We start from the raw sequence: 24443 nt of genomic DNA, 5'->3' as shown, positions 1-24443 counted from the left end.
CCTAAAACAAGAAGAGAAATCAGGAACTTATGAAAAACATGCTCCTAGAATTAGGTAAGGAAAACGAAACAGATAAGGTAAACAATACAGTTTATTTACAATATATTATTATATTATTGGGCTATTAAACAATGATTGTAGAATATTTGGATCACACATTTCACCTCTGACTTTATAAAAGAACCCGATAACCTGAGCACAACAGACTAATTAAGTTCACCTTCAATCACTCATGAAGGTACTGAACAAAAAGTGCAATGGAACTTTACAGCAACTGTTGAATTTATAGTAACTTGGACAAACCTTAAAATCCATAGGATCACATATCAATAGGCTATGGCCAAAATTTATGCCAGAAGTGAAAAACAGTTTCAATAGTGAAACTATTTGATCATCAGAATCAGAAATTGACCCAAATATTAGAAAGCAGGATAAACCTCATTCCTGCTATGCGTTCTGTTCAAAACACTAACAAATATTCATCACATAAACTATCCTAAAGAACCTTAATTTGAAAAATTCCTTAAAGCTAACATTTAGTATGTACAAGACAGAAATATTCCAGTAAAATAAACCTAATATAGTATCACTCCAATTCATCCAAAAACTTTTCTTGCTTAACAGAAAAAATTGAGTATCCGTAGATTCCGAGGACACCGGCACCTAAAACAATACCTACGCCGATATTGTTCCTCCTCAGTCTTGCAAGTTTGCGAACTCGTTCCATGTTCTGTAAAAACAAGTGGCTTGTTTAATTCTGAGGCTTATTTTTTGAGAAAACCTTAACTTAACACTTGTTTGTTTCAAGTGCCAACAGCAAGAGGCTGGGACTATGAGCAAAAAGTGACAGTGCTGTTTATCACGACTAAGATGAAACACTGCTGCTCTATCTGCATTTAGAATAGAGAACTAACTGTATACTGTAAAAATGTAAAAAGGCAGGTCCAGCTATAGCTAATTCACACCAAATGTATTAGGTGCATGAGGTATGACTGGTGAGAATATCCTTGTCAAACTTTAATGCAGCAATCTTCTGTGAATCAGCTTCTTTTAAAAAATATTGTACACATTAATGCAAAAAGCAAATCAAAAGAAGTAGTAAATCAGCTGTGAAACATCCAGTTTTTTAATTACAAACGAAAACAAGTTCTATAAGCAACCATTCATAGCCTTCTACAAATAGTGATAGAGAAGAAAGGAATAAAATGCACATCACTATCATAAATACTGCTTTTCTTGGTATATACAAGTATACACATACATAAAAATTCTTAAGTAAAAATTGATTCATCATCAGTTTTCTGAAAATACCTGTACTACAACCCATAACAGGGTAATACATATAAAAAATCTGAGCCATTCTGGCCTGCACAGTCCTGTTTAGCTCATTAAGAAATATGATATTGTTAAGATACAATAAAGTTTTGTACATACTTACCTGGCAGATATATACTTAGCTATAGACTCGGTCGTCCCGACAGAATTTCAAAAACTCGCGGACACGCGACAGGTAGGTCAGGTGATCCACCATTCCGCCGCTGGGTGGCGGGGTCTGGAACTATTCCCGTTTTCTAAGCCATAATTTCTCTTCCACCTGTCCTCCTGATGGGGAGGATGGGTGGGTGGGCCATTAATCGTATATATCTGCCAGGTAAGTATGTACAAAACTTTATTGTATCTTAACAATATCATTTTTGTACAAGTAACTTACCCAGCAGATATATACTTAGCTGATTGGCACCCTTGGTGGCGGGCAAGAGACAGCTAAAACAAAATAATACTTAAACTAAATACATTAAAAAACAGGGAAAAACAACCTATGTTCTTGGATAACATAATCCATAGTTCCTACCTGATTGGGCTGAAGACTTCATGACTACTGTCGATGAGTCTGCTTGCCTCAAGAGTTTCAACGAGGAATGAACCTATGGTTGAATAACTCTTTGGATCGTGTCAATGGGGCTAGCCCGCTTACGCGACAGAGCTATACTGGATCGTACCAATGGGGGCTGACCCACTTCACATGGTAGAGCCTTGACCTTTTGTCATATCAATGGAGACTCGCCCTCTTACATGACAGAGTTAAGGTTATTAAAAAATCACAAAGAGCACTGAAGCCAATCCCGATCACCTGACCATGTTAGTAATTGTTATAATCTATGAATTGTAAGAGGTTCCCCTATTCCCTCTGACAATTAACCAATAAAAACAACCACCAATTAAAAGTAAATTTAAGCACTAAACTAAATAGGAAGGATTAGCCTCAGCCCCTTCTCCCAGCACTGAATTCGCCGAAACATACGCTCCAGAGCAAGCACTTTTCGTACGAAATTTTAACGATCTTCTTAGGAATAAAGTTCGAGGCGAACACCGAATTACATCTCCAAAATGTCGACTCTATAAGAGCCTGAAGAGACCATGTTTTGTGAAATGCCATAGACGTAGCTATGGCTCTCACTTCATGAGCTCTCACTCTGAGAACCTTGAGATGCTCTTCCTCGCACTTAAGGTGAGCTTCCCTTATTACATCTTTTATGAAGTATGTAAGGGCGTTCTTAGAAATTGATCTTTTCGGATCTCTTACCGAGCACCAAAGACTTTCTTCTGTACCTTTCAGCAACTTCTTCTTCTCCAGGTAGAACTTGAGTGCCCTGACTGGACACAAAGTCCTTTCTAGTTCTCTCCCTGTTAATGAAGATAGTCCTTTTATCTCAAAGCTTCTTGGCCAAGGCTTTGAGGGATTTTCATTTTTTGCTAGAAAAAATGGTTTAAAGGAGCAAATCGCTGAATCCTTCTTAAACCCCACTTTACCTTCCAAAGCTTGCAACTCGCTAATTCTCTTGGCTGTTGCTAACGCAAAAGGAATAATGACTTTCTCGTTAAGTCTCTAAAACGAGCTGCGTGGATACGGTACAAATTTTTCCGACATTAGGAAACTTGAGGACCACATCCAAGTTCCAGCTAGGCTTCTTGATTACATGTTCTTTCGTGGTCTCAAAAGACCTTATAAGGTCATGAAGATTATTATTCGTCAGATCTATTCCTCTATGTCGAAAAACTGAGGCCAGCATACTTCTGTAACCCTTCACTGTTGAAACTGCCAGGTTACAGTCTTTTCTCAAATATAGGAGAAACTCTGCGATTTCAGTTACAGAGGTACTGGAAGAGGATATTTTCTTTCCCTTACACCATCTTCTAAACAACTCCCACTTCGACTGATATACTTTAGAAGTGGAGACTCTTCTGGCTCTTGCAATAGCCTTCGCCACTTCTCGTGAAAAGCCCCTTGCTCTGACAAGTCCTTCGACAGTCTGAAGGCGGTCAGACTTAGAGCGGGGAGGTTTTTGTGAAACCTGTCGAAGTGGGGTTGTTTGAGAAGATCGTTCCTTAGTGGAAGCGATCTTGGAAAATCCATAACCACTCCAGCACCTCTGTGAACCAATCGAGAGCCGGCCAGAAGGGAACGATGAGGGTCATTCTTGTTCCTTCCGAGCAAGTGAACTTCCTCAATACTTCCCCTACTATCTTGAAAGGAGGGAAGGCGTATGCGTCCAAGCCCGTCCAATCTAGCAGAAAGCTGTCTACTGCTACTGCTTGAGGATCCGAGATCGGGGAGCAATAGGTCTCTAATCTGTGATTCTTGTTGATCGCGAACAGGTCTATATTGGGTCTTCCCCACAGATGCCAAAGTTGTTGGCAAATCTGAGGATTGAGAGTCATTCCGTGGGTAGGACTTGTTCTTTTCTGCTTAACAGATCTGCCCGGACATTTTTCTCTCCCTGCACAAAACCTTGAGGAGAGAGATCTTTCCTTTCCTGAGCCCAAATCAGCAGATCCTTTGCTGAGCGTACAGGGAAAAGGAATGCGTCCCCCCTTGTTTCTTTATATAAGCGAGGGCTGTTGTGTTGTCCGATTGTGAATCTGAATCCCCAGACCTGAGACCTGTTCCTCGAAATGAACCAAGCTAGATGAATGGCTGTTAGCTCTTTCTTGTTTTATGTGCCAGGACACTTGTTCTCCTTACCCAAGTGCCTGACACTTCTTCCGAACCTAGGGTCGCTCCCCACCCTGAATCTGAGGCGTTCTGCAAACAACGCTAAGTGAGGGTTCTGTAAGCGAAGGGAGATTCCCTTGCTTAGTTTCTGTGGATCTAACCACCAACGGATATTCTCCCTTTCGAGATTGGAAATGTATCTCCTAGATTGTTGGACTTCCAATCCCACTTCTCCATCAGATAAAATTGAAGGGGTCGTAGGTGTAGTCTTCCTAAGGAAACGAACTGTTCCATCGAGGAGAGGGTCCCCAGTAAGCTCATCCATTCCCTCGCGGAACAATGTTCTTTCCTTAAGAAGACTGCCACCTTTTCTAAGCAGCGTTCTCTCCTTTACCTGCGAAGGATACGCTAGAAAATCCCGAGAATCCATCTGAATCCCCAGATAGACAATACTCTGCTGGGGAGTCAGCATGGATTTCTCGCGATTTACTAAAAGTCCTAGGGACTTTGTCAACTTAGAGTAACTAATAGGTCCTCCAGACATTTTTTCTCCGATTGGGCTCTTATTAGCCAATCGTCCAGATATAACGAGATCCTGATCCCTTCCAGATGTAGCCAATAAGCTACATTCTTCATGATGTCCGTAAAGACTTGAGGGGCAGTCGAAAGTCCGAAGCACATCGCTCGGAATTGGAACACTTTCCCTTGGAACATGAACCTCAGGTACTTCCTTGCTGCCGGATGAATTGGCACATGGAAATACGCATCCTGAAGGTCCAGGGACACCATCCAGTCCCCTGGACGAAGAGCAGATAGAACAGAGGAAGACGTCTCCATTGAAAATTTCTTCTTCAATACAAAGAAATTCAGGGCACTGACGTCTAGAACCGGTCTCCATCCCCCCGATGCTTTCGGTACCAGGAATAGCCGATTGTAGAATCCTGGAGACTGGAGATCTTGAACCAGTTCTACCGCTTCCTTGGAAATCATCTGTTCCACTGCCTGCAAAATAGCAAGCTTTCGGACCGGATCCGAGTATCTTGCAGTCAACTCCCTTGGAGTTGTCGTCAAGGGAGGATTTTCCCTGAAGGGGATCAAGTACCCTTTTTTTCAGGATAGAGAGGGACCAAGAGTCCGCTCCCTTCTGCGCCCAGACTTTGGCAAAGTGGAGTAGTCTGGCGCCTACTTTCGTCTGGAGGACTTCCTGCTCATCTAGACTTCCCGAAGGACCTTCTATTGGATGGTACTACCTTCTATCTGGTCTGCGACCTCTAAGAGGGGCTCTAGAAGAGGAGGCACCTCGCAAAGGGGCTGTACAAAAGAGGGTCTCTTTTTTCTCTATAGGCACTGCCGGCCTAAACTTCTTGGCTGAGTGCGTGAGGAGATCCTGAGTTGCCTTCTCCGTAAGAGATTTAGAAACCTCTCTAACAGTCTCTTGTGGAAATAGGTGCGGGGATAACGGTGCAAAAAGAAGAGATGTCCTTTGGCAAAGGTGATACTGCTCTTGCTAAGAAAGAGCTAAAGACCGATCTCTTCTTTAATACTCCCGTTCCAAAAAGAGAGGCAACTTCAACGGAACCGTCCATGACCGCTCTGTCCAGGCAAGCCAGGACGCTCGAAAGTTCCTCCATGGAAACAAAGTCAGTGTCCTGAGCTCTCTTCGCTAAGGCTCCCAAAGCCCAGTCCATAAAATTGAAGACTTCTAGGGTTTTAAAGAGGCCCTTTAGAAGGTGGTCTAGCTCACACATGCCCCAAGTTGCCTTAGCAGAAAGCAAAGACTTCCTCCTAGAAGAGTCCACTAAGGAAGCAAAATCCCGCATCTGCGGAAGAAGGAGGCCTAACCCCATAGGTTCTTTGGTCTCGTACCACCTTCCTGGTTTGCCTGTTAACTTGGAATGGAGGGCAGGAAAAAAACTGTCTTGCCCGCTTCCCTTCTGGAAGTCAACCACTCTGAAAAAGTCTTTAATGCCTTTTTCATACAAAGAGCGGGGCGCATCTTGACGAAGGAAGACGACTTGAGGGCTTTTGTGCTAGACATCAACGATCCTGGTGAAGGAGGGTCCGCAGGATGAAGGGAGTCTCCGAACTCCTTTAGCAGCAAAAGAGAAAGTCTCTTGTAGTCAGAAACTGCTACATCTACTGGCTCGTCGTCTTCCGATACCTGGTCCAACTGATCCACAGAAGGAGACCGTTTGGGAGTGATCTGGCTCTTCCCGGGAGAAGAACTCCTTTCCCGAGAAGGGGAGCGCTGAACATTAGTACTTCTATACGAAGAGTGGGGCTCCTGCCTGTCGGAAACACTCTTGCGCCTACTAGACTCTTGTTGTCTAGGTTCGCCGGGTTCGTGGCGCTTGCTAGGCTCCTGGCGCCCTGATTCAGGGCGCTTGAAAAGATCCCCGCGTCCTGATTCCTGACGCTTAACAGGCTCTTGGCGCCCTAACACTTGACGCCTAACGTACTCCTGGCGTCCTGCCTCCTGGCGTCCTAACTCCTGGCGCCCTGACTCCTGGCGCCCTGACTCATGGCGTCTTGACTCCTGGCGTCCTGGCTCATGGCGTCCTGATTCCTGCCTTCTAGCAGAATCCTGACGCCCTGAATCCTGTGATCTGAGAGGCTCTTGACGCCCTTTCTTGCGTCTTGCTGCCTCTTTGCGCCTGTCTGGCTCCTGGTCCTGCAGACCCAAAGGATCCTGATACTTAAATCGGTTTTCCGGTTCCTTAAACCTAAACCGATCGAGACTTCTGCTCGATTCGCGGCGTCTCAGAGGGCGCTTCGGGGAAGACAGCCTATAGGGCGAAAGGACTCTTCTCTCAGGAGAACAACTCCTATCAGACGAGTCTCTCGACGAAGGCGATAAACGCCCTGGAGATCGTGAGGGTTCTCTCCTATACGAAGAGGGGCGCTTAGCGGAACTCTTAACAGGGAGCGAAACATCCTTCCTCCTTGTCGAGTCCTTAGCAAAAGAGCCCACGAGAGAAGCTAACTGCTCTTGCAGATTAACCAAAAACTTCTTCGTAGGATCCTGAAGAGAAGGCTCCTCTTGTTTAGTCTTCTTAGATCCCGAAGGCCAATCCTCGGGAAAACGCTCTGGGCTGGAATCAGCCGCGTCTCCTTTTAGGCGCCTTCCAGGCTCTCTTCAAAGGGCGCGAAGAGAGGCCGAACTCCATCCTCGTTTAGGAGAGGAAGAGTCTGAGGCCGAAAAACACTCACTTAGGACGCCTTTTCTGCGGCAATCCGAGGCAGCCTGGGACTTTACAACAGGATCTGCCGAAGGGACGCCTGACCGTTGGGGATGTTCTGCATCCTCCCTGCGGCTTTCGACATTCCTCCTCCCCTGGTCTGGGAGTTTGGAAGAGGTCTAGGCCTAGGAGCAATGAGGAACCGGTCAGACGCCCTCCACTGCACTGGGGACACTGCACAAGTCACTATCACACTCTTACCTTGGTTTAGAGCTCGTAGCTGAGCTTGAAGTTTCTTAATTGAAGCTTTTACATTTTCCCTCTCTGACGAAGAATCTTTGGATTCAGAACAGGGAGAAGCAGCTGAGGCTAAGGGAAAATAGTTAGTAGGAGAGTTAACTTCTTGTTCTAAAGAGCAAGATCTACTAGATGACCTAGCTGAAGCCTTTCTCACTCTATCTCTCTCAAGCTTCCTAACATATGATGATAAGTCTTTCCATTCAAGCTCCGTAAGGTTCTCGCATTCAACACAGGTGTTAATAAAAGAACATTCATTCTCCCTGCATTTAGCGCAAATACTATGAGGATCTAATGCCGATTTAGGCAGCCTAACCTTACAACCTTCCCTACTGCAAACTCTAAACATAGGTGAAGCCTTAGCGTCAGACATCGTGAAAGAGTAGTCAAAACCAAAGTCGAAAAACAGTCCACAATAAGCGTATGCCAAGCCAGAGAAAAAACAGAATACATCACCAAAAAACCAATCCAAATTCTCGGCAAACGAGTTGAAATCCAAGATGGAGGAACGAACAATAGGTGTTGTCCGTTCAACCGACAGAGAAATTATGGCTTAGAAAACGGGAATAGTTCCAGACCCCGCCACCCAGCGGCGGGAATGGTGGATCACCTGACCTACCTGTCGCGTGTGCCGCGAGTTTTGAAATTCTGTCGGGACGACCGAGTCTATAGCTAAGTATATATCTGCTGGGTAAGTTACTTGTACAAAAATTAAAAATTCACCATAAGTTAAGTGATTTCACTGGGTGGAGGCTTACCTTCTACAGTAAGGCTTACTAGGGCTTACTATACTAGCTAGTTCCTAGCATCACTTAAAGAGATGAAGATGAAACTGATCTCCCAACTAAACGAGGCATAATAAAATACGAAAATAGAATGACACTGTCATGATGAATTTGGGATTGTCACTCTATCATTATACCCATAGTTGGCAGTTCCAAATCACAGAAACGTTTATAGAAAATTTTGTGAATACATGTATGTACTAGTGTTATTCTCATGTTTATGAAATGGCCCCTGTTGCTGCAAACCTTTCAAAGGAATTGAAAAGGCAACTTCATATGAAACTTCCTATCTAAAATATGATTGGCAGATTATGAAAAAACATGGAAGCTAGCAATAGCAGAGAAAAGCTCACAGAACAGTACATAATCAGATTTTCCAACACACTTGACATGAGAAAATAATGAAAGATAGAAACTGACTACAGTATTTAAGGTACTGAATAATAATAAGTAACATTAAATATACTTTGATATCCTGTACTACTTACAGTCGTCCTTCACTTATCACCTTATCCTTGCTAAATCTTTTAAACATTCTATTCATTATGAAAAGGTATGTACAGTATCATTAAGTGCATGTGCGAAATCTCTCAAGGTGCACTTATGAGCGAGTAACAGATCTCTTTGAAACATTTTGAAATGAAAACGAACTACATAGCAATATTCACTGCTCAGCTAAGGGAGTTCAACAGTCTAACAGTGGAGTTAGTTTTATATAAAGGCCATATATTGACTGGCTACATGATCTCCAAAGGGTTGCAGAGAAGGATACATTAGTCATGCTGAATTTAGATGAAATATAAGATTTGGGCCAAATGCCAATTGCTGGGACCTACGAGACACTTGCTAGGAGAGGGTGGAAAGTAAGACAAAGGAAATAGGATATGAACAGAAGTATAAGAGAAGGAATGAAAGGGGATGTAGCTAGGGGCATTACCTTAAGTGATGCCTTATGTGCATCGTGTGAGGTACACTGATGCTGGTACTACCCCCTTTTAAAGTTTTGCTCTGGTGGTTCTCATGACAACAAAACCAGACAGTTTCTGTGAACAGTACCCAAGTCTAGCTTAACCTCAGAACTTTTCACACGCACTCCCTAACACACTTGAGACAACAAGGTTTGTACCATGAGGGTGTCAAGTCTTAAGTGGGGAATCTGGAGCTCAATTATTTTATGGTTTTAAAGTTAAAATATGAAATTTTCATTATTAAAATGAAGTTTTATTGTATACTTACGAACAATTATAGCCGCCGTGATTTCCGAGCGGCAGGATACTAAATTCAAATTTAGCGCGTCGGCGTCGCCAACACTGGTGGTGATGACGTCATCTCCCTCCACTCGCGGGAGAACCAGGTACAACTGCCCAGGTGAATCCAATTCTTTCTGCCCGTCCGTCCACCTAAGGGGAGGAGGGTGGGTATAATCATAATTGTTCGGTAAGTATACAATAAAACTTCATTTTAATAATGAAAATTTCATTTTTATTGTAGTGTCTTACCGAACAATTATAGAGCTGATTACACATTTATGGGAAGGTGGGATTCAGTGGACCACTAGTATTTTTAAATGGTTACATTTATTGCAATACCAGTAAACACTCAAGGTGTCTGTTGTACCTTACCTTGTAAGAGAGCTACAGCAGACTGTTACTGCCTCTGGTCGGTGCTCTTCTTACTATTGTAGAGGAATTGGAATTTGACCAAAGTTAGCCTCTACAGGAGTGGAATCCTTCCGTAGTTCAAGCGAGTCAAGGCTGACTGACGGAGGATAGTAACAACAAAGATTGCCCTGCCCTGGGCTAAGACCAGAAATTCAATCATACAAAACATTTGTCACCAACACCAGATTTAAAAACATATATACCCAACCATTGTAAAATCTGACCTAACAGACTGGTGAGTAGTATCCCAGGTACTCAGTACCCCCAGCTTCCCTTGAACTCGACAACCTATTCAAGGTGAAAAGTTAGCATAGAGGTGACGACCCCTGTGCCGTTTCTCCCAACACCATGCCAGAAACCGCCACCGGACCTAACGTTTTACAATTCTCGAAAACCGTTTCTATCTCTTTGAGATAATGACTCGCAAAAACCGAATTCGATCTCCAGAACGTGCTCTGAAGAATCGAAGCTAAAGATAATTCTTTCTGAATGCTAAAGAAGTTGCCACTGCTCTAACCTCGTGATCTTTAACCCTCTCAAAAGGAAACGGAAAGATTGTCGTTCTCGGACTGCGAGTGAGCTTCCCTGATAAGCTCTCTAATAAAGAACGATATAGCATTCTTAGAAAGAGGACGAGAGGGATTTTGAACCGAGGTTCCAGAACTTAGGAAACAAGAGAAGATTGTCCTCTGATACCCTTAGTGGCAAACAGATACTGCTTAATAGCCCTGACTGGACATAAGAGCCTTTCTTCCTCCTCATGTCCAACCAAATCAGATAAGTTCCTTACCACAAAACTCCTCGGCCAAGGATTAGAAGGATTCTCATTTTTGGCTAGAAAGGTCAAAGATACCGAAAATACAGCATTGCCTTGAGAGAAACCGACTCTTTTGTCTATAGCGTGCAATTCGCTGACACGCTTAGCAGAAGCTAGTGCAATAAGAAAGAGTGCCTTCTTAGTCAAGTTCCTGAGTGAAGCCGACTTCAAAGGCTCAAACGTGGCCCCATGAGGAACTTAAGCACCACATCTAAGTTCCAAGCCACTGTATCTTGCGGGAGCTTAGTGGTTTCGAAAGACCTAATGAGGTCCGACAGATCTGAATTGGAGGAAATATCCAAACCTCGATGTCGAAAAACCGAAGAGAGCATGGCTCTATATCCTCTGATCGTCGAAGGAGCCAGTTTCTTAGAGTTCCTAAGAAATAGAAGAAAATCTGCTATTTCTGTTAAAGAGGTCGCAGAAGTAGAGACTTTAGCACTTCTACACCACTCTCTGAAGATTCTCCACTTCCCTTGATAGAGTTTGTTAGAAGACTCTCTCCTACAACGAGCGATAGCTTCTGCAGCTCTTCTTGAAAATCCTTTCGCTCTGACAAGATTCCGGACAGTCTGAACCCTGTCAGAGCTAGAGCGGACAAGTTTTGGTGGAACCTCTTGAAGTGAGGTTGTTTGAGAAGCCACTTCTCTGGAGGAAGAAGTCTGGGGAAGTCTACTAACAACTGGAGAAGGTCCGGGAACCACTCTTTCCTGGCCAAAAGGGAGCGATTAACGTTAGCGTTACATTGCTGTGCGACATGAACTTGTTCCAGCACCTCTCTTATTAGACCGAACGGAGGGAATGCATAAGCTTCCAGACCCGACCAATCCAACAGCATTGCGTCCACCGACCAAGCTAGAGGATCTGGGACTGGAGAACAAAAGAGAGGAAGACGGTTGTTGTTCCTCGATGTCGCGAACAGGTCTATTGACGGTCGTCCCAAAGGCGCCAAAGTTTCTGACAAATCTTGTTGTCCAAGTCCACTCCAGAGGTAACACTTGCTGTTGACGACTTAACTCGTCCGCCAGGACGTTCATCCTTCCCCGGAACAAATCTCGGGACTAGCTGAACCTTCGCTTCGTTTGACCACAGGAGGAGATCCTTGGCTACTTCGTACAGAGAGAAAGACTGAGTCCCCCCCTGTTTCCGCACGTACGAGAGAGCCGTGGAGTTGTCGGAATGCACTGCCACTACTCGGCCTTCTACTAAGCTCCGAAACTGTCTGAGCCCTAAGAAAATTGCTAACAGTTCCTTTACATTTATGTGGAACTTCTTCTCCTTCTCCGACCAAGCTCCTGAAGTCCGTTGATTTCCCAGTAGGGCTCCCCAACCTGTGTCCGATGCGTCGGAAAAGAACTGTAGGTTCGGGAGGATGGGTCGTAAATCTAACCCTTCTTCCAACCTTGCTCGAGAGAGCCACCACCTTAGGTCCTCTTTTATTTGATCTGTGACAGGAAAGGTAATCGAGTCTGGTTGTGTCTTCCTGCACCAAGAGGCTCTCAGGAAAACTGCAGAGGTCTCATGTGCAGTCCTTCCCAACGTCACAAATTTCTCCACTGACGTCAATTTGCCCAGGAGCCTCATCCACTGATTGGCAGAACTTACCTTTTTGTCCAAGAACTCCTGAACTGTCTCCAGACAGCCTTGAACCCTCTTCGGGGACAGAAAAGCCCGAAAAACTTGAGCATTCAGAATCATCCCCAAATAAAGGATGCTCTGAGATGGAACCAACTGGGACTTCTGTTTGTTGACCAGAATTCCTAACTTTCTGGCAAGATCCATTGTTCCAAGGTCCTTCATGCACCGACTCTCTGATTCCGACCGGAGAAGCCAATCGTCCAGATAGAGGGAGATTCTTACTCCTAATATGTGTAGCCAGCTTCCTATCGGGGATAGAACCCTGGTGAAAACTTGAGGAGCGGTCGCTAGTCCGAAGCAAAGCGCCCGAAACTGAAACACCTTGCCTTCGAACATGAACCTCAGGTACTTCCGAGATTCGCGATGTATCGGAATGTGAAAATAAGCGTCTTGCATGTCCAGAGAGACCATCCAATCCCCCTGTCTGATGGACTCCAGAACCGACCGAGTGGTCTCCATATGAAATTTTGTTTTCTGGACATGCAAGTTCAGGGCGCTCACATCCAAAACCGGCCTCCAGCCCCCTGATGACTTGGGAACTACAAAAAGGCGATTGTAAAAGCCTGGAGGAAAATCCCCTTCTATCTGTTCTATCGCTTCTTTGAGAACAAGCGCTTCCACTTCTGCGGCTAGCGCCAGAAATTTGTCTGAGCCCGGAGAGTATGCCTGGAATGGAATTGGCACAGGTGAGAGCGAGGGAGGTGAAACGAGAGGAATACGATAGCCGAACTTGAGTACTTGCACTACCCAGGCTTCTGCTCCTCTGTTTTCCCATTCCTCCCAAAACAGAGCCAGCCTGGCTCCCACTGGTGCATGAAGAACCGAGCTTTCATTTGGAAGTTTTGTTAACCTTGGCCGAGGCCTTAGACTGAGGTCGCAAATTCGATTTCGGCCGAAAGAAGCGCTTGGGTTTTCTCCCTCGAAAAGGCGCTTGGGCCAGAGGAGAAACCGAAGGAACCAGTCTCCACAGGAGCTTTAGGTCTCTTAGTAGACTGTGCCAGTAAATCCGAAGTAGATTTCTTATCTAGCGCAGACGAAATTGACAACACTACATCGTCTGGAAAGAGGTTATCTTTCACAAAAGGTACAAACAAGAGAGCAGACTTCTGTTGGGACGTAACCCTTTTAGAAGCAAGGAGCACCAAAGTTGCCTTTTCTTAAGGTACCAAAGGCGATGAGCGAAGCTAACTCATCACATCCATCCCTAATGGATTTGTCCGCACAGGACAGAACACCAATCCAATCCTCCGCTAACTCCTGGGAAAGAGAAGGACAGTCTTCGATCTTGGCCGCTAAAGCGCCAATAGTCCAATCAAGGAAGCTAAAGACTTCCAAAAGTTTAAATTGATTCTTTACAACGTGGTCCAACTCAGGCGCTGTAAAGAAAACTTTCGCTGCGGCGAAAGCAATCTTCTAGAGGAGTCGATTAAACTGGAGAAGTCTCCCTGGGAGGAGGCAGAAACTCCCAGAGAAGGAGCTTCCCCAGTTACCATAAAACATATACCTCTTACGAAGCAACTTAGAGGGAGGGTAAGCAAAAAGAGCCTTCCCTAAGTCTCTTTTCATAGACATCCATTTCTCCGTCTCTTTCAACGAATGTCTAACCGCTTTAGATAGAACAAGTTTGGGAGGAGAGGGTCTGAAGTTTTCCTCCTCATCAAAAAAGTCGAAGTTGGGGAGCGCGGAGCCGCTTTCTCAAAATAATCTGGATAAGATACCAGAAGAAATCTAAGGAGACGTGAATAACACGAGAGGTGATGTGAATCCTCCTCCTCTACTTCTTCTTCATTCTCCGATACCGCCGAAGAAGTAGACGGAACTACAACCGGATCTGAAGGTTTCGAACCACCCTTGGACTCATTCATCCAGTTTGGTTAACATCTCTAACTGCTTGCGCAAAGGCGCCAGAGACGAATCAAAAACAGTTAACGTAGGCTTGGAAGAGCCTAAATGTTCAGCAGGAGGCGGAAAAACTACTTGCGCCTCGCTCGGAGTCGCCGAAATTCGAGGCGAAACAGGCGCATCAGGCGTAACAGACGAAAAAGCGCCTAAAGAAACACCCTTAGAACTGCTAGCTACAGCGCTAAAACCACAATCTCTACTAGTAGATGGAGCCGAAAAAGGCACAGATTGAGGCGACGAACGAGCCGCTAACGGCCGAGGCGCAACCCTACTCTCAGGCTCCTTATAACCAGCTTGACTGGAGGAGGCGAAGAATCGGCGCCTGAACGCTCTTTAAGGGACGCGAAACGGGCGAATCTCGCCAAGAGCGCCGTGCGACCGGAGACGAATCGCTTGAATCATTTGAAAGGCGTCTGACCGCAACACCTTTCCAACGCTTAACCGAGCCCTGTTGAGGCGCAACAGGCTCAACAAGAGAGGCGCCTGTCTGTGGGCAAATCCCGATCGACTCCCTTGGACTTCCGGTATGTCTTCTCCCCGGTGCGGGGGAGCTGGACAGTGACCTTTGTCTAGGAGACGTGTCAGGACAGACAGACGCACCCTCAACTACACTCTTACCTGAGGTCGCTTTCTCCAAAAACGTCTTAACTGAATTACCAAGTTGCGAAAACCGTATTCGCTAGTACCGAAAATTTTCTGATCTAACCTCGATTCAGACTGGCAATGGTGTCGGAAGAAACTACACGGGAAGCCGGAGAAGTGGGATTAGTAGGAGGAATAGGAGGTGTAGTTAAAGGAGACATAACAATTTGAGGAGAAACAGAAGGAACAGATGCATCGCAAGACGAAGCAGAGCTAAGTCTACTTTCCCTAAGCGCTGCTTTTCTAATTCTGTCTTTAGCTAATTTCTCCGAGTATGAACTAAAAAACTTCCATTGAGAATCAGTCCCAATCACTACACTCGTTACATGTTCGATCTGCTGAACAAACCTGTCCCCTACATTAACACATTTAGTGTGAGAATCATACTCTAGCTTGGATAATCTAGTTTTACATCCTGAGATGCAAAACCTAACTCCCGACGGACTAGAATCCGACATGGCAACGCCTAAATAAAAAGCAAAATAACAACAACGCCAAAAAAGAGTACTTCACCAATTCCGAAGATCAAATCCACAAGAAAAAAGCGAAGCAAAGTTATCCAACCGCACCGACCACCGATGTTTACCGGACGCCGGCAGGAAAAGAATTGGATTCACCTGGGCAGTTGTACCTGGTTCTCCCGCGAGTGGAGGGAGATGACGTCATCACCACCAGTGTTGGCGACGCCGACGCGCTAAATTTGAATTTAGTATCCTGCCGCTCGTGGAAATCACGGCTCTATAATTGTTCGGTAAGACACTACAATAAAAAATAGATTCTGATTTAGGCCTTAATGTACTATAACAACCATGTCCAAACCAACAGTTTCACACTGATAATGACATTAACCTTCTGTATAGCTAATGTAAATCTAACAGAAATTCATATTAAGCATGTGTCTCCCACCCACAGTGGGTTGATGTAAACTAACTTTCTTCTGATAATTAACCAAGAGTAACTTACAACTTTTGGCTTCTATAAAAACGTGATTATATTGTGTATAAAGCTTTCATTAGAAGTTAGAGAGCATAAAAAACAAAAACATGAGCCCACAATTTTCCCAATCTATATCAAGATCATTTCAATAAAATTCTCTCATAAAGTTTAATATTTCAAGGTGCTGATGATGACGGTGTTAAGTTTTCAAAATGTTCAAAAGGGAAAGGAACAGAAAATAACCTAAATCTACAAGTACAATATATACATGTTGCTCCTCACAGAAGATAATTAAGATACCATGAGACTGCATCAATTTTTTGTTACTATTGTAAAACAAAGGCCAATATCAGACTGAGTAGCCAAAAGATTACTTTGAAATCTTGACAGAACTTGGATTATACAAAACATCAATACATATTACATTCAAAAGTAACTTGTGTCAGTAACTTTTGTGTCAATGAAATAAAAAAAAAACATACATACCTTTCCTTAAAACAATATATTAAAAAATAACTATGCATTACATAAATATAATAATGCAATAAAAAATTGCACAAACTAACCTGTCTTTCAATCAGTTTCATGTAGTCCAACTGTGACTGAGATAATTTAGGGGCATCCTGCTGAAGATTCAGCTTTGGCATTTGTTTTCCTACTTCTGCCATTCTGAAAAATAAAAAAAAAATGCTGTAATTCATGACTTCTAAAAGAAAAATAAACGAAGTATTTTCTAGTGTAATAGTAAAAACTCAATATTAGGTCAGAGCAGATCATCCATGCATAGTATACTTTACAATACACAGTTAAGCAACCAATATGAAAGTGGTATATACAGTAATTCCATTCATATCAACTTACCAGTCAAGGCTAAGTTAAGCAAGACATTAATTTCTGAAAGTATACAATAACTCAGACCAACCTTACTTATCAGAGTGAATTTACAAGGTTACCTTCAAATAAATAGTGTTAATAACCTTGACAATCATGGAAAAATTGAAGAAACTGAAAACTAAATGGAATATTTTGATAGTAATACCTAACTTATCAAGAAGAAACAGCTTACTAAAAAACCAAAAAAAGATGGCAAGTAATAGCAAGTAAAGATGGTGGACATTGAGTATGGTACCTTTGTCTACTCTTACAAAGTGATAGTAATGCAAAAGGAATGTTTAACTACTGATTATTATTAATGACTTCTCCTAAATATCAGCTCCAATAACTATCGTTTCATTGGTTAATTCAAAGTTTCTCAATATATGCTGAACTGAAAATGTTTTTGAGAGCCACTCACATATAAATAAAACTAAACTTCCATAGAGGAAAATTAATTCTTAAAAGAAAAGTTCCCTTGGAGTCACTAACAGTATAGCCACAAAACTTTTTCTTTTTTTGGGGGGGGATACACTAGTTACTGCACCACAAATTCTTAACAGATCTTAAAGTACAGGGCTGGGAACACCTCGGGCAAGCAACAGAACTTGGAAGAACTCCTTGAATTCTTAAAAATGATACGGCTTTGTCATATTGTTCGAAACGTTCTCCGATAAACTGATGCTGTGTACATTCACAGCCATGAAACACGACGTACATTGTGCGAATGATAAGAATATTCAAAATTTTGCCGCATACCAGTCGTCTGCAAAATTTGAAATCATCAACGGTACAGTAGTAGGCTAATGAAATAAATAACTTATTTTCATTGGTTGTTAAAAATGATCCAAACGAAAAGTTGTTTATTTTTGGCCAATTTCAATCGTATTCAAAAAGAGGCCTAGTTACAAGGGATAAACGTTTGAACTTGGTTGACCAGATGAGCCGCGCCAATAATTTCAAATACCAAGTCGACAGAACAGCCACGCAAATGATGTTCACAAATCACATCAATGTGACGTCACGATAGATAATTGGGTGAACTGCAGGGGCATGCGCATTGCTGGCGAAAGCTTATGTACAAACGCACACACGGGAGCTCAAAACATCATGGGTGAGATTGGATTGAAACTTAGAAAAAATCCTCAATTACTTAAACATATTTTACTTTAATTTCTGGTAAATATTATTTTGCGGGAATTATGTAGTATATATCCCAAGAAGGGACGTTCGGACCAGAAACGAACATTAACCGCGTGGTTTGTGGTGTCAATAAGCATCCACAACAATTCTGATGATATAGGCTAGGCCTACAAGTGTAAAGTCACTCCTAGGTTATTTCTTCAATCCTGCGGCAAACAATTAACACTACCAAGCCTGCCCAGGGTCTAAACATAAATGACTAAATTGTCTTTCAACAAAATGGTAGGCCTAGGCTACATTCTACAACTGATGAATGTTTTTTTTTTTTATGATAGGTAGCCTATGGCTTAGACAATTTTGATATTGTTAAAAGCAGGACTACACCTTAACCTCCTACTGTGCATCTCGTGATAGGTAGGTATAAGGTAGGATTAGCTAGGTATCCGTTTCCCACTTGGGTTTAGGTTACTCGATCAAAATCGCAGCTCCTCAAGTACTCAAGAGTTGCAATTAGCCTAATGCTTTAAATTTGGCCTTAATCTCTAACTTTAGAGAAAATACTTTACTTCGAAAGGAGAGTAGAGGTCTTTAGCTCCGTCTCTCACCAACAACAAGTCGCGACTGATGGCCATCTCCGGTGTCAAGACACGTTATGAGTACTTTTTCGGAGGGTGGCATGCCGTGATCGTTTTTGAGTTGAGCCAGGCCATGCGGTTGTTTACTCTACTACCATTAGATAAAGGTAGGGGTCGCAGTGTATTAATAAGCACTTCGACTGGAAAACATTCTCATAGTTACCGGCATTTCATTAGGCCTTAGTTCCGAGGGATGCCAGGTTACCCTTAACCTCGCCTAGGGCTAGGTATCCCGTGCAAGCTGGTAATGATATTAAGAGGCGGCCTGTGGTACATGTTAAGGTAATATTTTAGTTTCAACCATTAGGGGAAATCTATTATATTGATATTTTTCCCGAGTAAAGCACGTGATAACAAAACACTTCTTCTCAATACATTATTGTCGCTAATGCATACTTACAGAGAAAAAAAAAGATTAAGTTTTTACCTCGAATTTTTCCTAAGTCGGGAGAGGTGTTTCCTCTACGGTAATGTTTACTTTTAATGAGCCCTCTAACTTACTTTCTTACGCAAACAAAAGCAGTTCCAGTTACTCATTATCGGCTGAGAGGTGTGACATCGTTATGACGTCATGGGTTTCATAACCAATTACGAATGACTTGAGTCGAAAACTAAGTTTCACTAGCATTTCAGCGGAGTAATAAAGTTACCTGTCCAGTGTCCACTGGTATCCTTGTTTGACTGAATACTCGAATAATGAAGCGAAAAACGGCATTTTGTCTTCCTGTACCTATGGCAGAGGTAGTGGCTGGCCCTTCTGGCATTAATTTTGACAGACCTTCGATTTCCTACCGATTGTTTGCAGTGCAATGTGGTCGTCGGGTACCTGGCCACTTCCTACTTTAAGTTGCATGTCAGGGAACCTTGCAACGGCTTCACGTTTTCCCTCAAAGCACCAGCACATTTTTATCAACCAACAGTTTAAGGTAAGCTTCATGAATTTATAGAGTATATTATAATGGTGGTAGTATAACGATGTATACAGCAGTACCATCACTTTGGATTTGGTTTGATGGATGTTAGGTAGTGGCCTTAAGGGGGGTCGCAGGGGGGGGGAGCCCCCCCGCTAGGCCTAGGTAGGGGTACATGGGCCCTAGGTAAGGTTAGGTGGTTGTATTAGGTTCGGTAGTGCCCCGAAAATCACTGTGGCCTTAAGGGGGGTCGCAGGGGGGCGGAGCCCCCCCGCTAGGCCTAGGTAGGGGTACAGGGCCCTAGGTAAGGTTAGGTGGTTGTATTAGGTTCGGTAGTGCCCCGAAAATCACTGTGGCCTTAAGGGGGGGTCGCAGGGGGGCGGAGCCCCCCCGCTAGGCCTAGGTAGGGTACAGGGCCCTAGTAAGGTTTAGGTGGTTGTATTAGGTTCGGTAGTGCCCCGAAAATCACTGTGGCCTTAAGGGGGGTTCGCAGGGGGGCGGAGCCCCCCGCTAGGCCTAGGTTAGGGGTACAGGGCCCCTAGGTTAGGTTAGGTGGGTTTGTTAGGTTCTGTGGTGCCCTGAAAATTACTGTGGCTTTAAGGGGGGGTCGCTGGGGGGCCCTACCCCCCTCCTCCCGGTAGGCCTAGTTTAGGGGTATGGGGGAGGGGTGCTGGAACATTAATTATTCATTTATTGCAAATATCATTCAATGCCCCAACACCCTCCCCCCCCTTCCCCCACCCAAAACCCCGGTTCCCAAAGGGTGTCCCCCATAATTGGTGGGATGAACTAGGGTATACATAGTAAATCTCTAAATCGGTTGGTTTGCAGTCAAAATAAACGTTAAATTCATTGAAACCACACTATTTCTGATGCAACAAATATATTTTAATTGCATTTTTCCAAATTTGGCTGAAACTAAAAATTTACCCATGTTAATTAGGTGTTAAATTGTACATTCTCATCGAATTTAACTTCGGCTAAACTAAATGTCGACTCAAGACGAACCTCAAGAATTCCGTCCTGAAAATATTGCGTCACCGGTATGACTTAGACTCGTATACCTGGGTAAAGGTACTTCTCACAATCAAAAGAATGCTTTATTTAACCATTAATCGCATTATAAAACATACTGAATACTTGAATGTGCAAGAGAGGTTACTAATTTGTGTTTAATAGTTAAGCAACATGCTAAAGAATTAATAAGAATAACATACTTGTAGTTGTCTGTGGTCTATCGGCTCAGCTGGTCTCGTTAAGTAAGCAGTCAAAATAAAGAGAAGTTCGGTGCAATTTCTCAACAGTAATTGTCAAGAAATTTTAATGAAAGAATAACTAAACATGGTAAAACGGTTACCGACGTATGACAATATTTTATATTATACATTAAATAACAGTAAAATAGCTATTTATGTACTATATACGTTCCGTAAAGCTTTTAAATCTCTCTTGATTGATGTGAACGTATCCACATCTTTCCAGAAGTTCCGAAATACTAGAGTCAATTGCATAAGGTTAAAGCATTGTTTTTTTTATTACTTGTTTCGTATAAAACAACAAATTAACACACAATCCTGTATAGTCATTAATAATGCTTGAATAATACGTAAATTACGAAGCAAATAATACATTTTTACAAAGTAATCGCGAAGAGAATAGTAATATGCAGTAAAATGGTAGTATTTACCGATAAACTCATTTTGATACCATACAGAACGGCGTAGAATCTAATAGAACTAATGTGTTTATTTTGCATCTAATTATATTTCTGAGTTTAGCTTTGGCCTCTGTATATGCAAGAACATGTTTATAATAAGTCTATCTCGTTAAAAGTATGAAAGTATATTCTCACAGGGAATGAAACTCTCTGGGTAATGAATAATAGGCTGGGACTGAACAACGAAGTGGTGTGCATTTCAAACGAACTATAACAATACTTGGTACACATGGGAGCGAAAATATCGATAAAGATTAAAGAATTGTAATCATTACAGTTTATTATAGTTTACAGTACTATTACGAGGGTACTCGTTTTCTGTGATAGTAGATAACTGGTTTTCTTTGATTTACAATTGCATGGTATTATACAATGGTTTATTTATTAGTCTCTGTTTCAAAATGATAGTCTTACTGACCTGCAAACCTAAACAAATTTTTCTGTAATCATAGTAAACTATTCTCTCTCTCTCTCTCTCTCTCTCTCTCTCTCTCTCTCTCTCTCTCTCTCTCTCTCTCTCTCTCTCTCTCTCTCTCTCTCTCTCACACAAACACACACACACACACACACACACACACACACATGCGCGCACACATTTTCAGATGTTTTTGTTCATGCATAACTCTCGAACAAAAATAATGAGAAGGATTTAAGTATTCAGCTAAATTCTCTGTCTTAGAAAAAATATATATTAAAATATAAGTATATGTGATATCCAGATGAAAATCTGTCCACTGACAACAAAATAACAAGAGAAATGGTTGCATTGTTCATACTAATCTGAAAAGTCCTCATATTTTTACTTTATGTAAATTAACTCTCTGGGAAAACCAACAGTGATTTTGGCCATAATTTTAACCTTTCCATGTCCACAAGAACAATTAGACATACGGAAATCTCTTGACCCATAGTGTGGCGAAAAAGATGGACTTATAGTGGACTGTATTATATGCTTAACGTTGTTACTTGGTCAAAAACCGCTAAAAGCCTTACGTAACAACTCCACAAACTCCCTTTGCGGTTTCTAAATTACGGGGAGATATCTCTCAACCCGATTCATTATTAACGAGGATAACACACCAATATCATTAATGAATAGTAGCACAATTAAGTACTTTCACTTATTGAGCAGTCCTTGTAGACATGAACTCAGATCATAAATCGCTACACGAGATACGACGAGAGGTACGTGCCTCTCTCTCTCTCTCTCTCTCTCTCTCTCTCTCTCTCTCTCTCTCTCTCTCTCTCTCTCTAAATGTTGCGAATGCTCACGGGTTGATTTTCATACCTTAGAGGACCGCTGTGTTATCTCGTTTCTAAAAGTTATTTGCATAACCTTAAAGTATGAACACAATAAAGGTTTATCAGATCAATTTATATTCACCATCCACAAAACTGAAACATAGGAAAAATAAAATAAAATCGAAGGATATTGAAACGCACTTGATAAATGTAAAGTTAAAATTAATTTAATAACTAAAAGTTAAACATATCAAAGAGTAATAACATATAAGAGACAAATGAAATTAATCACTCAAGGGGAATTGTAATTCAATGGCACTCAAATGAAACAAATTACGACAAAATTCAAAGAATCAGGGCAATCGCCCTTTCTAAATCCACGCACACATCACTACACGACACTAGAAAACAGGTCACCTCAAAAGTTGAGCCAAGAAGCTGTCCGTTCCGTCCTGCATTCGGGTTTTGTTGGGGAAAAGAGACAAGTTATTCAATTACCACGAATGTACAACTGACGTACAAGGTTTTCATGAACATAAAAACTTTACAATAATTATCAATTTCGTTGTCAAAAATAAATTCCAAATATAATAGTGTGCAACTTCAACACATTTATTAAATGTAGTGAATTAATTGGTGGTGTGTGTCAATACAATTTTGGGCGATATCATGCCCATACAGTGTACTACGCACATACGCATACACACCCCTAGAGGGGCACGCAAAGGAGCGACCAGAGGGGCGAAGTACTACCCTTCTTTCCCCTCCGATCTCTTGACCTCTCCTAATGGCTTCTCTGGCGAGAGGCACAACCAAGACCCAATGACACCAACTCTTACCATACGTAATATGCGCAATACATTCACCAAGAGCAATTTCATATATATAAGGACAAATGAATTATCATACCTAAAACAGTAATTATACTTCGTTACTAAAACGTCTACTGACGTTAATGTCAAAAGACTTCGTCTTTGTGTAAAATCATCTTTTCGGTGCTAACCGCACCACAGATACTACGTACTAGAACATAGCAAAATCAGATAAAATAATGTTAAGAGTGTCATTCTCGAATAGATGTGGTTCTTTCACCCTTATTATGTCATGCAATGTAGACGTACATATCTTTACAAAATATATGGGCATGCGAATATATTTGGTTTTCACATGAATACAAATACAGTAACATAGTTCCTGTCTGTCGATTACCTGACAGACGGCAATACGCAGTAAAAATCAATCAATAATTTCTTATGAGACAGACACTAATAACTATAATAAAAGACAAATAGCATGGAAACAAGTGAATACACAAAAATATTAGAAAATAAAATCGTTGTGAGAGGAATTCCTCACACATAGCACGCAACAAGGGGCACGTTGATAAACTGAAAGCAATTAATACAAGACGTATTTTTTACGGTCAAAGTCCCGGAAAGCTTAAGAGTAAGCATTAGCCAGTAGTTGCAAACAGTGGAGAGGTATAATAAAATAGTACCAAGGTTAAATCAGGTGAAACAGCTAAAAACATTTTAGAATACGAATGATAAATGATGTATTAAATGCTACGTTGACCATATTCCCTACAAACAGAACTAGAAATATTATTGAGTAAAAATGAAAATGATAATCCCAAGGTGAAAATTAATGCACGAAATATATGCTGATATGAGTTATATACCTATCTGTGTTTTATATGCATACAAATGCTTACATGAATATGTAAATAACTTTTAAAATAACTGTGACGAGATCCATAATACCGAAGTAATGTTTTACAATCCTACATCATCCTGAAGGTAATTTTAAGTATTCAACATTATATTCATGTGATTGCAAATGCAACTCACTAGATCATACATACAATGTATGTAGACGACTCTATTATAATTGGGGAAGGAATTTGCATTAACGCTCTAGTATGCAAGCGCACCATATCAACTTGCAACACGAGACACAGTGACTAGGCAATACGTACTTACCATTTTTCAAGGAGCCAAATAAAAGACTATCAAGTGCGTGTTGATTATTCATTCTGAAGGAATATAGCTGCATATTATGCAAAGAAAAA

General features: G+C 42.1%; 1 protein-coding gene across 3 annotated transcripts; it reads right to left on the bottom strand.

The window, feature by feature from the left end:
- Nucleotides 1-73: 73 nt before the first annotated feature.
- LOC135227094 (cytochrome c oxidase assembly factor 3, mitochondrial-like) lies at nucleotides 74-20767 on the bottom strand. 3 transcript variants are annotated; one of them, XM_064266943.1, is made up of 3 exons: nucleotides 20631-20767; nucleotides 16418-16520; nucleotides 74-730 (listed from the first exon to the last, which is right to left on the bottom strand). In XM_064266943.1, the coding sequence occupies exons 2-3, from the start codon at nucleotides 16517-16519 to the stop codon at nucleotides 587-589; spliced, it is 246 nt and encodes an 81-aa protein (XP_064123013.1). In that variant the 5' UTR covers nucleotide 16520; nucleotides 20631-20767; the 3' UTR covers nucleotides 74-586. The 3 variants fall into 3 exon arrangements, with proteins under 3 accessions (XP_064123013.1, XP_064123014.1, XP_064123015.1); XM_064266944.1 differs by having other exon boundaries at nucleotides 20637-20679; XM_064266945.1 differs by lacking the exon at nucleotides 20631-20767 and adding an exon at nucleotides 20422-20444.
- Nucleotides 20768-24443: the final 3676 nt, after the last annotated feature.

This window comes from Macrobrachium nipponense, chromosome 15, assembly GCF_015104395.2.
Source record: "Macrobrachium nipponense isolate FS-2020 chromosome 15, ASM1510439v2, whole genome shotgun sequence".
Taxonomy (NCBI): domain Eukaryota; kingdom Metazoa; phylum Arthropoda; class Malacostraca; order Decapoda; family Palaemonidae; genus Macrobrachium; species Macrobrachium nipponense.
Note: the sequence above shows the minus strand (reverse complement) of the source record. Positions and strands in the feature narration are given on the sequence as shown.

Bases quoted from the DNA above. Each gene is read 5' to 3' on its own strand.
- LOC135227094 (XM_064266943.1), bottom strand. From the start codon at position 16,519: ATGGCAGAAGTAGGAAAACAAATGCCAAAGCTGAATCTTCAGCAGGAT. The intron at 731-16,417 runs GTTAGTTTGTGC...TTGTTTTTACAG, and splicing joins TGAAACTGATTGAAAGACAG to AACATGGAACGAGTTCGCAA.